The 13440-nt window shown below is 34.7% G+C and overlaps 1 protein-coding gene across 6 annotated transcripts in view; it reads left to right on the top strand.

Moving 5' to 3' along the window:
* The window catches only part of LOC131221353 (general transcription and DNA repair factor IIH helicase subunit XPD), a 48719-nt gene extending 41860 nt beyond the window's left edge, over positions 1-6859 (top strand). For 3 of the 6 annotated variants that reach the window (XM_058216591.1, XM_058216592.1, XM_058216593.1), the window contains 2 exons: positions 2179-2287; positions 2789-3258. In XM_058216591.1, coding sequence (XP_058072574.1) covers positions 2179-2287; positions 2789-2902 — 223 coding nt within the window. In that variant the 3' untranslated portion in view covers positions 2903-3258. Of the gene's footprint in view, positions 1-2178; positions 2288-2788; positions 3259-6726 lie in introns of those variants that run through there. The other 3 variants (XR_009159208.1, XR_009159209.1, XR_009159207.1) reach the window with 3 other exon arrangements.
* Positions 6860-13440: the final 6581 nt, after the last annotated feature.

Here is a 13440-nt window from a genome sequence, read left to right as displayed (position 1 = left end):
GATGTCCGTGGAGTAGCCCACCTTGATTTCCTAGTGTCTCTCAAGGATCTCTCAGATGATACTAACCATCAATCTGTCTTAGAAAACAGACACTGTTGGATGGTTATGATCATTCATTCAGTCTGATTTTAGTATGGTTGACACATTAAAGAGGGAGGGGGGGGCCACGTGACATTTGCAATCAATGTCTTTCTATTCATGTGTCTGATACAGTTTGTGCACTGCAATACAGTGAAAACTAACTGTATAAGGCTGGCGATTCCCCCTCACAATTATCACATTCATTATCATCACCATCCTAGACTTGTCCTGATCTTTTGGGGATATCTTTACAAATTTTGTTCTGGAGTTGATTCTTATCTAAGGCCCTATCCTCAGTAAGTAAATCAGCCTTCATATCCCTTCTCATCACCTCTATCCAAGTCATTATTTTCTGTCAATGAGACCATCTTATTCTTTGTTAATTGTGTGTGTGTTCCTAGATCCCAAATGAAAATAAAGATAGATAGATCAAGGGATGGAGGGAGGGGATTTCAATTTTGTTGAGAGAAATGAGAGTATGAAAGATAAACCAAAGAAAAGATGGAAGATGGTTTTTCCGGTCAGGTTGGAGGGAGATTTGAGCTGCTGGACAGCCTTTAGGGGTTTAGAAAAATGAAGATAAACGATGAGCGAGGGTTTTGGAATAAGGGCATTTTCGCCAATTCAAAAAAGTACTACTCGACCATAAATCTTATTTTACAGAAAGTTGTTTCTTCAAAAGTGGCCTTAAAATATGGGGTGGTTATGTCTAAAACTCAACAGAAAGTGGTGGTTATATCTGATTAGGCAATACATGAGTAGTGCTCTCCAAACAAACCTATATTATATTTAAAAATCATACAAATGGCATGGTCAGTGTTGGCTCGAATGTGGATCTGGACCCCCTTTTGGATCTAAGCCCCATTCAAATCCTATTTCGTGCTCTAAATTAGACCCTGTTGGAAGCAATTGAATACCAGAATCCAATCAAATTTAGTTGCCGTACCCATATATAGTAACTGTATTCAAACCTGAGAGGACCGGCATCTGATTACCTTAGGTCTGGATATAGGTATGTGGTATCTGGCCTAAACCTGACCTGGTGACAGCCCTACAAGTAATGGAAGGTACCTTTGTCACCACGCCATTCACACCGTTCAGTTGTGGTTGTCCAAGAAAGAGCCATTGATATTCAGCTTTCAAGAATCACCAGGAGAAATATCCTTGGTGTAGCACTCTGTTGGGAGTTTGGATTTGGAAACCAAGTCTCGTGGCTATGCTTTTGGCAATCTGGGTCTTTTGGGGGTTAGTTGCATGTAAAAAGATACAAAAAACAGGAACATATTTTCTCCTGAAGAAATACAAGGTTCTTATGCACCAGAATGTTAATAGTCTGTTTATGCATCCATTTTGCACAAGTGGACTCAATTAGTGATTCAGAGCATTGCATGAGTGGACCCCATTGGTTGGTGATCCAGAGCATTGATATGACTGACTCCACCATGGATGAAGTTGAAAAGTTTTCCAGATTGGATGATTCTCTCTGTCCTCTCTTTGATGGTCAGTTTGGACCATTGATTTGTTTTCATCTGGCCATTAATTTTTATTCCACTGATACAAAGGTTAGAATCTTCTAATCTTGGAGGTTCTTTTGTGATCACCAATCCATTTTGGGTTCCTTCAGATCAACAGTTGGGAGCCTACATGCACAAACTGGGGCATCAGGACACCATTCACCTTCTGATGCGTCAAGTGCCTGTAATCTTCTTCCTCATTCGCCAGCCCCATCAGGTTGGGTGAGTCTACTGAGGTGGAAGCTAGAACACTAACCAAATCATAGAGGCACATATCTGTTTTCATTCGAGGGAGTCAGCATCAACGCAAAACATTTTGTATTCCTCTATATCTGGCAAAGCTAAGAAGATGGCCAATGTATTAGCCAAAGAGGGAGCACGGCATGAGGCTTTGTATATCAGGATCTCATTTCCATTGATGTGGGCTTCTCTATTTTTGCTTTCAATGAAGTTCTGATGCCCAAAAAAATAAAAATAAAAAATCCGTTGTTACCAGGAAAATGCCATTTTGTAACAGAGCCTTTTGCTTTTCACTCATTTCATCTGTTGGAGTGGAGTCTGATAAGAAACTTGGGTCTCGCAGGTATAGTCGCCATGACAAGCGTTCTAAATTGCCTGGGTGGATATTATCACACTTACGCGATGCGCATCTCAATCTGAGTACAGATATGGCTTTACATATAGCACGGGAGGTACGTTTTTATGGTGGTTTGCTGCATCATTCTTAAACCCACTATCAACTTCTTTGAACTCATATCATGGGGTTACACTGTTGTGTTAGTCATGCATGTTGCATGCAAGTTAATCCAGGCTTTCCAAAATAATATCTCACTGTGGACTGCATAGTCAGTAAACATAGACCGGATAATCGTAACAACCTGTTTGAACTTGTGGTATTGACCACTATTTTCTAACTAATCATCTGATGGCATTAAGATAGTCTGATTGCAATCAGTATGTTATTTTATTTTTGGTTTGTGGTCCATCAACCATGTGACCTGTGATTTGGATGGTCTTGATTGGCATGCATGTTTGCCACATACTTTCAAATGTGTCACAATTATGTAAATTGGGCGGCACATGGTAGACCTATAGTGTCACTAGTGCTAGTTCCAATTGTCATTAGTGATACTAACCACCTCAGTCAGTATGTTGCAAGCTGTATTTAAAACTGGGTTTTGTGATGGATGTAGTTCCTTAGGAAGATGGCCCAGCCGTATGATAAAGCCGGTGCGAACGGCAAGAAGACCCTTCTATCACAAGAAGACTTGGAGAAGATGGGGGATGGCATACCTGAGATGTTTTGAGCAGCCAAACCTTTTTGAAGAACGGTTTCCACTGTTTCGTTTCTACAGGGAACAGTCTATGGTGCTTTCTCATTTCATAAAGCTTTGTTAAATTATTTAATGATAGGTGGTGTAAAATATTCCTTTCTTAGGTGAATTATTCCTTTTTGTGTGTATGTGTGTGGGTGTGTCAGAAGCATCCAAGGGCAGGGATTTAATGGGGTTGTATATTGCTAAGCTACAACTGAGTGGATTTGGCCTGATTTTGCGGCAGGTGGAGCAATTTTCATGGTGTGCCTACCATTGTTTGAAAACCAGGAACTCAAGACTTTGATGAATAGACTCGTAAGTTTTTCACCATTTTAATTATATTTTTATTTAAAGTTTAAGAAAAAAGTAGAAACACATGATTCACATTAAAGTGATTCTTTCTGCCATGGCCCATACTTTGTAGGCCCCCACCAGATGGGTGATCTAGTTTAGTTGGCCATGGTTCACATATTCAGTAGTTTAAGTGTCATTGAAACCAAAGATATCTTGATAGGAGTGAATTTGGCAAAAAAAAAAAAACTGAATTTAGTGGGGTTAGCATAGGAGTAAAAAGGTTAGTTTGGAGATAGAAGGGATTAAAATCTAATCAAGTAGATTAATTGATATGGAATTGCTTTCGATGTTTAGAAAAAACTTGTATTGTATGAGATCTCAAATAAAATTGAACTTCTCTGTCACTCGAGGTTGGGATCTTTGCATATGTAGGGGTGTACATCGAGTTGAACCGAGTCGAGCTGGCCTCAGCTTGACTCGGCTCAGCCACTAGCTGACCTCAGCTCGAACTCGGCTCGGCTCGGTCCTCGAGCCTGACTGGCCAGCTCAGCTCAGTTCGGTTAGCAGCTCGGACCAGTTTGGGCCTAGATGAGCTCTGTTCGCCTGTGCAGCATTTCCACAAACACCTGGATTGCACCTTCAAAATCCCACTGTATGGGAAATAACAGCAATGGTTTTCAAGGTGTTTTATCAAATACCTTCTAAGCAAAATAAAACCCAAGAAAAAAGGGTATTTATTTCATGTACATACCTTTTTATTTTTTTGTTAGCTTGTTAGTACACCCATTGTCCCACTAGTGTATTTCATGTACATACCTTCCATGCCAGCAGCCACGACAGCAGCCACACTTGGTTGAGTCATTTCATCAAACACTTGGTGAGCAACATCAATATCAAAGTAACCGCGTCATCGATCCAAGTTCGATTCGAGCTGGATTCGAGTTGAGTTGGGGCCAGCTTGAACTTGGCTCGAACTCATTTTCGAGCTCAAAAAATCAGCTTGAACTTGGCTTCGAACTGAGTCGAATTGAGCTTTTTCGAGTCGAGTCGAGCGAGCTAACCGAGCTAGCTCGGTTCATGTACACCCCCAATATGAAGTGCCAAAGCACCATGAGAGATTGCAGTGGCAACTAGTGATATTTGTGCTTGTTGAGGCCATCCATCATCTCGTATTTTCAACTAAAGATGAGGATTGGATGCTCAAGACTCAACACTGTGAACCACGTATGAGAAAAAAATGGATGATTAGAAAATGGATGATCATTGGTTTATGTTTAATATTGAATTGTGGCCGCTGGATGAGTGGACTCTGATTCGTGGTCTGTGGAATGGACAATGTGACCCGATTGCCAACAATGGCACTACGAAACGAATTATTCCCAATGGTTGATCTTCACCTTCACCGCCCCTATTGGTGAAAGGTGCTCACTGATCCAGGCCATCCATCGAAATGATCACTTCTTCAATGGTCCGGCCCCTCTGAAATCCATATTGCTTAGATGAAACAAACTATGAAAATGTCATCCAAAGAAATCTATAATCACACTGTACAAAACTGTACTATTTACTAAAATTGCATGGAGCACCTAATTAGCAAGGGTTGCAATGGGCAGGCAGCCCATCGACAAGGTGAGCCCAAACAGGCTTTCGGCTTGGGCTGAATTTTGGCATAGGTATTTGAGATCCCTCTCTCACTCTCTCTCTCTCTCTGGACATGGTGGTCAACTTGAGTGTATGGGTCCAACATAAGATGTTTGGGATTGGGCTAGGCACATGATCAGCTTAGGTCTTGGACTAATAGTGTCTGGGCTACCCAGGCCTGGCTTGGCCCATTACCACCCTTTCTAATTATTGAATGTTATTGGCAACCTTGTGTGAACTTTGTATTGTCAAATTCATATAGATTTCGGCAAGGCATATCAAGAGATTTAAATTTAAAGCAAATTTATTTTCATGTAATTTTAATAAAAGTAAGAAATATATTAATATTTTCATTATGGTATCAGAGCTTTTTCTTTTTATTTTAAATATTTATAAACCTATATAATATATATTTCTTACTACAATAGTAAATCTCATCATAACTATAGTTTATTGCCGATGTGGGACTACATCTTATGACATTTTAAGACCCTTCCAAATGATCGAGGAACGAGGCCAATTTAGCTATATATATATATATATATATAAAGAAAGACGGCAATTATAAGAGCCAATTCCAGCAAACCTTGGATTGGCACTGATGCTACTAGCGTGTCTGATGCTTTTAAATGTGTGGACAGTCAAATCATGCATCTAAACAAACCATTTAGTTTGAATTATTTTCCATGGTCAATATGAAAATTTCACACAAATTCAAGGTATTGTTCCCTCCCATCAGTGGCATACAAAATGTTTCGCTTAATGATGGTGCACTAATCATATGAGTAGTCCACTGGTCTCATCATGATTGATTGTGACTTTCAAGAATCACTTTTATCAAAGAAGCCCAACCTTCCCATCCATGGATTTGGAAAACTGGGGCTATAACAAAAAAGCCCATGTTATTGATGAATATGATCATCCAATCAATGGGATTCTCTCTAGCCCATGAATTGCATTCCGAGACTAACAGATCGTCCGGTCTGATTCTTGGGCTACTTATATTTTAGGCCCGAGACGTGAATCTAATCAGATCAAGGCAGCGGATTGGATTTCAGACGTCTTTTCACCTAGTTAAAAAACCTGAAAACTCGGCTCGACTCAATGTTTAGCAACTGAAGACTCAACTCCAATAAACTTGATATTAATAATTAAAAAAAATAAAATCTGTTTGTAATATTTGTTTATATTTTTTAATTCATAAAACTAATATAAAATATTAAAACAATCAATTGCAACATGCGTCCTACACAGTTAGGATTAACCCTTATAAAAATAAAAATAATAATAAAACCCCCTCACAAACTGAGTGAGTTGGATTACTGCAATGTCGTGTCGAATCGACCGTGTCTTTTCCAGTTCGAACCAAGTCTATGTCAGGACCAAATTTCCAGCTCGTTGAGTCGAGTTGACTTGGCCGAATTTCAAGTTGAGTCATTGAGTTTTGGAAATATGATTTTCACGGATCATTGATATTGTGTGCCCTGCCCTTGTATGGGTCGCTCATGCACCATGAGTCTCCTAAATGAAAAGAAAATATTAAACCCTTCAATAGGAGCCAACGATTAGACCGTTGAGAAAGATATTCAGCAATCAACCAACAAAAGGCCTAATATTCTATGGTTTCCATCTTCCAGTATGGAGGATGCTTGGTGCATACTTCTTCCAAAGTGAAGATGATGATAACCATGACTTAAGCGTATGTGCTGAGTAAACTCTGTGGGCCCCACCACGATTTATGTGTCTTATAAGCCCAAAATTGAAGAATATCCAAACCTCAAGTGGACCAATTCACGGTTGATATTTTTTCAAAGCTCAAGTGAGCGCTAGAAATTAGGGCTAAATAATATTTTTCTAGTTGCACTATTTATTATTATCAGTTTTTGCAGATGGTGGCTGACTCATCATTTGGGCAGGTGATCTGAAGGTTTGTCATATATCATTGAAAGCTTAGATACTTTGTTGGAAATTGGTGTTGAAAAAAGTTGACAATTTATTTATTTATTTTTAAAACTTAGAAATCAAAATAATCAGAAAATATAGTAAAGATGACTTTTGGTTTTGAGTTAAGGCGTGACTGAGTTAGTCAGCAGCTTGAAACCAAATTTGTCCTTCTTAGACTGCGTCCAAAGTGCAATAAGAATTGCGGGCAATTTCTACTTCAGTTGTAAGGCATAACTTGAGTAGCAAGTTTACCTCTAGTACTAGAAAGGAAGTTTAGTAGCTCTGAGTGTCTTCTTTGAGTGTGTTAATTTCTGCTTTAGATCTTGCCTTATTGGTGTCAGAGCCAGAGCAGAAATTTTTGTTGTAAGTTTTTAACTTATTTTTAAGTGTAACAATTATATAAATCGTGACATAAGGTAGCCCTGGTCACTTCAAGTTGTCTTACGATCCTCATGATTATTTGTTTTTATCTTATTTTGTAAACTTTGTTTTAAACAATTTTACTATCTCCTTATGCTCTTTTGTTCTCTCTCTTTAAACCAATATCTTGTTAATTTGTAAGATAATATACTATTTGAATTTTACAAGCTATCTTGCTTCTATTGCCACGACCTGGTGGATATTTTAGAAGAGGTTCAATGCCTCTTGTCGTAGTACTCCTATGTTGCTGTCTAGTCGCAAAAGGCCTTGAGGCGTTGTCTGGATAATCATACTATTGACATGCCACTATTCCAAAACAAATACTATTAATGGATAATAAAAATAAAATATCCTCAAAAAATCAAAGAGTAAATTATCTGATAAATTTATAAGATTTTTCTCAGCAAGAAAATCTTTTTCTTCTCCTTCTGATGCTCTTATCTCTGAAATCAATGTATCTCTTAACATAGACAATATTTCTATAAAAGACACCATTTCAATAAAAAATAAAGAAGAAATAAATTACAATAATGTTGAGCAAACAATTAATGAATAGAATATTCCCAAGGTTCCAGTCCCTAAAATATATAGACAATGAACTTTAGAAAATCGAAAATCAAGAATTAAACTATTTAATAAAAACAATTGAATAAACAAGACCCATAATTCAAGAAGATGAAGATCTTCCCTTACTAACCAAGCAGGAACTACTTCAATCAGACAAATATAGTTACGTCTACATTTGACTTGTCCAAGTGGCAATAAAACCATTAATAAGAATATGATTGAATGCAACCATGGTGGCTTGTGTCTGAGATACAAGATTCAATAAATTTGAGGATTCTCTATTGGGCCTTGTAAAAGCAAGCCTAACCATAGATCCAACATTTTTAAATGTTCTCCCAAATTATTTTATCTCCCTAATAGATAGGAATTTGGGTCTATGTCTCAGACTTGGCATTCAAACACAAGGCTTTGATATGCGCCCAAGATTTGATAACATATCTGTAATATACCAAGTATATTACAAATTAATAAAAACAATAACCCCATGCGTCTCCTACGCAAATGAAACAAGAGGACTTACTACCCTCTTACAAATTAATATGACTAATCTTGTTATAATCCCCAAACAAATCAAATAGTCTAATGTCAATTTGTCAGTACATTAGAAAATTCCTCAAGCCCAAGAACCAACTCCAAAAGAAACTAATGAATATGATCATATAAATGCAAATCCCGATGGATTAGTCGAAATTGTTTTCATGAAACATAATAAAGCAATCCAAAAACCTTCTGAACTCTCATCATTGAGGATGTCTAATCCTGTCCCCTCTGGTATTTCATATGCAACCTATAAAATACTAGATTCTCCAGATTCCTATAATCCTACAGAAAAGGATTTCGGAGCAGGATTTCAAATCAATGTAATAATCCAAAATGATTTATAATTGATTAAAAAAATTATTGAGTTCAGGATTTAAAATCACATCTTTTAAAAACATGGTTCTCTGCAAAATTTAATGATCAAGAGAGAACAAATCTCAAACCCAATAGTTTAAAGATATGGAAACCCATCAACAAAATACTTTCTTTTTTGATTGGTTTTCTTCCTTCTTTCCTACAGAAGGATCTTATAACATTTTAATGATGCATAAAAAGATTCAAGAATCGGAAAGTACTAGAGAAGAATGTTATAACATTTTAATGATGCATAAAAAGATTCAAGAATGGAAAACTACTAGAGGCGAAAAAATATCTCAGCTTCTCCCCCCATTCAGATCAATTAAATATATGAAAACCACTGCTAGTCCTGTAAAGGACATATCACAGTTCAAAGAAGTGTAGCCATCCACTAAAAAGGACTATGCACACATTATTGAGCAAAGTAATTATACTAATATTGCCCTATAAAAAAATAGAATATAAAAAATGAAAAATTTCAAATAACTCAAGACTCTCAATCAAATCAACATTCTTCATCAAATACAAATAAAAAAAAACCTCCATGTTCATTCCAAAATATGTCCTAAAGGTAATGTTTCGATCCTCGGGTACACAAATATCTCTAGAATTTATGTAAGAATTAACAAAGGAAATGAAAAATACAACTTTGACTAAAAATACATCTCAAATAAACACAATCCATCAATTGTCTGACCCAGACGGAAAAAATTGATGTTCAACATTCAGAATATGAAGATACCAATCAAAACCCATAGCTAAACAAATTAATTTTCACACAATTAAAAAAAAATATTATATATAAAAGACTAACTCCGGTCGATCTTTAATTTGAAGAAAATAGAAATATTCCAAGAATCCATTATGAAGGAAATCAAGTGTATGAGTGGAATCTTGATGGTCTTTCTGAATATCAAATAATTCAAATGTGTAATGCAAATGCTTCATTATTTGATAATGAAGTATTTGTTCTTAAACTTTAACTTGTGCAAATGCTTTAATTCAAATGTGCTTCATTATTTGATAATGCAAATGCTTCATTATTTGATAATGCTTTATTATGTGAAAGAACAAATACTTCATTATCAATAGCTAATGGTCAAAGTTTAAGAATTCAATATAAACTTCATAATATCCATATATGTAAGAATAACGAATGTATTCCCTCATCTTTGTTCATCGGTAAAAATCTAACTTACGATGTAATCTTCGGAACTCCATTTATTTTAAAAATTCAACCCTTCATTGTTTCATCAACATGAATCACTACCATAAAAAATAACAATGAATTAAAATTTGAATTCATTAATCCTCCTAAAATAGGAAGAATCAATGAAATAATTAATTTAATAACATATAAAGAAAGCCATCTTGAAATCCTTAAAGCTAAAGTTAGAACTTTAAGCCTTCAAAAAATAAAAATAACAATAAAAATCAAAAGTATACTCAAATACAAATTGAATAATATAAAAAAATCATTAAACCAATATTGTTTAGATCTTCCTACTGCCATTTGGCATTAAAGGATTCATCAAGTTTCTCTTCCTTAAATAAAAGGATTTGAGGAGCGAAACATTCACACCAAGGTAAGGCCCCCACTCAAATGGAATCTCGCATTTTTCAACTCTTTGAACAAGAAATCAATGATCTTCTAAAGAAAAAATTAATTCAAAAAATAAAAATTCCCTTGGAGGTGTGCTACTCTTTTTCTTTGTTTGTTTGTTTGTTTTTTTTTTGTTTTTTTTTTTCTTTCTTTGTGAAAAATGTGGCAGAATTAGAAGGAGCCACAACACTTGTAATAAATTAAAAATCTCTTAATAAAGTACTACAAGATATTAGGTACCTGATGTCACGCTCTGAAATTTGAGTACAGATTGTGCACCCTCAGACTCGAGTTTCAAGTCGTAGCTCGTATACAAAGTGTACTAACTTAATTTCATTATACGATTATTCACAGGCAAAAGTAAATTCATTTTTACATTTCAACTAGGTCCATTCACAATCATTTACACAAAATGATTTAAGTACCAATGTTTGTCCATTCTCAACATCCATAAACATTCAATCAACATAAATTAGGTATCATTCATTAGTCAATATAACTTTCCAATAAATACTTGCTACAAACCTAGGACAATTCAATTAAATAAAACCAATCAATTACTTAAATTCATACAACTAATATCATCATTCGTTATATATAAATCAGCTCATCCTAACAAATAAAATTCTAATTAAATAATTAGGAACGGTCCAAATGTGTTAAATTCATTTTTTGATAGGTATGACCACGTCTCACGTGTGTCATGCACTAGTTCAGTCACAACTTCTTATTCCCATGCCAACTCATTAGCTAATTGCTCATCTGTATGATTTTTCTATCAATAAAAATGTACGCTGACTAAGCTTAGTGAGAAAACTCAGCATGATTCATGCTTATTGAAATTAGGATATAATAGAAACAGAGTATGCACAATGATCTGAATGTAAATGATGTATGAATGCATCAGATGAGATGATCGTCCATTAGCTTGGGTTAGAGATCGTCAATGCGCATCCATTCATTGGGTAGGCTTCCACCTTTTGGTAGGCTTAGGCATAGCCTGCATTTGGTAACGCTCTATTAGGATAAACATTTCTTCCAGGAAGAGATCCTAGGATCGAATATGCAATACGCAAATGTAATGAATGATGGATGATGTATAAATGCATCATTTTCATAATTGTCATAGATACTTGTCATGATAAGTGAATTCAATATACAATTATTATAATTCATGTAATTTGACACATATTAGTATGTGATTTACCGTTGTATACATTCACAATAGTTAAAATCAACAACATCGTAACAAAACACTCCAATCAGTACATTAATCAATCAAACCATAACAAACAATTATTTTAATTATAATGAATCATGAAACATGTTAGGTTACTCACTTGAGTTTAGTAGTGTAGAATCCAAAAGATAATGAGACTGGTTTGAATTCAGAAATCATATCAATTATATCAAAAACATTATTATTCATTCGGTTATATTACACGGTGGGGCCCACCTTTGATTAACATCCTAAGTGGTCAAGTCCTAAATGTTTAAATTCAATTATTAAAATTTAAGCTTTCTTTTCTTTTTCTTATTGTTGTTGTTGTTGTTGTTTTTTTTTTTTTTTTTTTAAATTTTTTCTTAATTGTTTTTTTTTAGAGATTTTGAAATTGAATGGAAAATGATTGATCGGGGTGGCCCACTGGATGATTGGATCATCAGGATTCTCGAGGTCTTGGCATAATTTACCTCTACACATTAGATGAATGGTGTGGATCTAACCGCACATATACTGATGGCCCATTTACACATTCTATCTTGAGTGATACTAGCACTTGTATAAAAAGTTGAGCTTTTCTTATTAAACATTTTCAAATCTGACTAGTGTAGCCCATCTGATGGATAGATTGATTTAGAAATTAGGGCTTTTGTATATTTTGGCCTTAGTGATTGTATGATCTGTACATATCTAAAATGATTGTCCAGATGCATACCAATCAATATCTGTGACAAGAAACTTTGCATTAAATTTTAGACTTCCATTATCTTTACATTGTATATACCCACATATCAATGCAATGAACATGTGGCCGATTCACACCATTAATTGCATATACGAGTCAAATTACATAAAATGCATAAAAAATACTAAAAGAATGACAATAAACTTACTGGATCTAAGCTCTCCAAAATCCTCTCACTATCTCTCCCTATCTCAGAGTGTCTTTTTATTAAAATCTAAGTTAGAGTAAAATTTCTCTTACGACACACTCCTTAAAAGAAAGGTTCATTAGGGATAACCATAAGATAGTGGATAAGATAAATATAAAATAAAGATAAGATATAGATAATATAGAGAAAATAAAAACAGGATAAAAATAAGATAGAGATAAACTAGAGGATAAGATCGAAATAAGATAAGTGATATGGATCTCAAATTCAAATTTTCAGGGGCATTACACCCGATACCTTATAAGAATGATCTAATAAATTAAAAGACTATTCAATGCTAATATTTTCTCAAAATTTGATTTGAAATAAGGATTTCAGCAAATTTAAATTAAACCTAAGGATCGCTATAAAACTTCTTTTGTAATTCCTTTAGGACATTATGAATGGAATGTAATGCCTTTTGGATTAAAAAATGCCCCGTTAGAATTCCAAAAAATTATAAATGAAATCTTTAATCATTTCAAACATTTTATAATCAATTATATAGATGACATTATCATTTTTTCCAATAATTTAGATCAACATTAGAAACATTTATTTGTTTTTGAACATGTGATTAAAACCATTGGGTTAGTTCTATCCCAAAGAAAAATCAAGTTATTTCAAACATCTATCAGGTTCTTAGGATTCCAAATCACAAATAATACAATCACCCCAATTGGTCGAGTAATCCAATTTGTAGAAAAATTTCGTAATGAAATAAAAGAAAAGAAACAATTACAAAGGTTCCTTGGTTGCTTCAACTATGTCTCTGATTTTTATCAGGACATAACCAAGGACAGAAAAATCTTGCAAAATATTCTTAAAAAATCCAATAATTAAAATTAACAATCTTCTCATACAGATGCGGTAAAACGGATCAAAGAGAAGGTCATGACACTTTCATGTATTAACATTGCTAACCTTAAATTCAAGAAAATTATTCAAATAGATGCTTTAGAGATAGGATTTGGTGGAATCCTATTGCAAATCAATGATAAAAATAAAG

This window comes from Magnolia sinica, chromosome 12 (genome assembly GCF_029962835.1).
Source record: "Magnolia sinica isolate HGM2019 chromosome 12, MsV1, whole genome shotgun sequence".
In the NCBI taxonomy this organism is placed as follows: Eukaryota; Viridiplantae; Streptophyta; class Magnoliopsida; order Magnoliales; family Magnoliaceae; genus Magnolia; species Magnolia sinica.
This window is presented reverse-complemented; position numbering and strand designations above follow the sequence as displayed.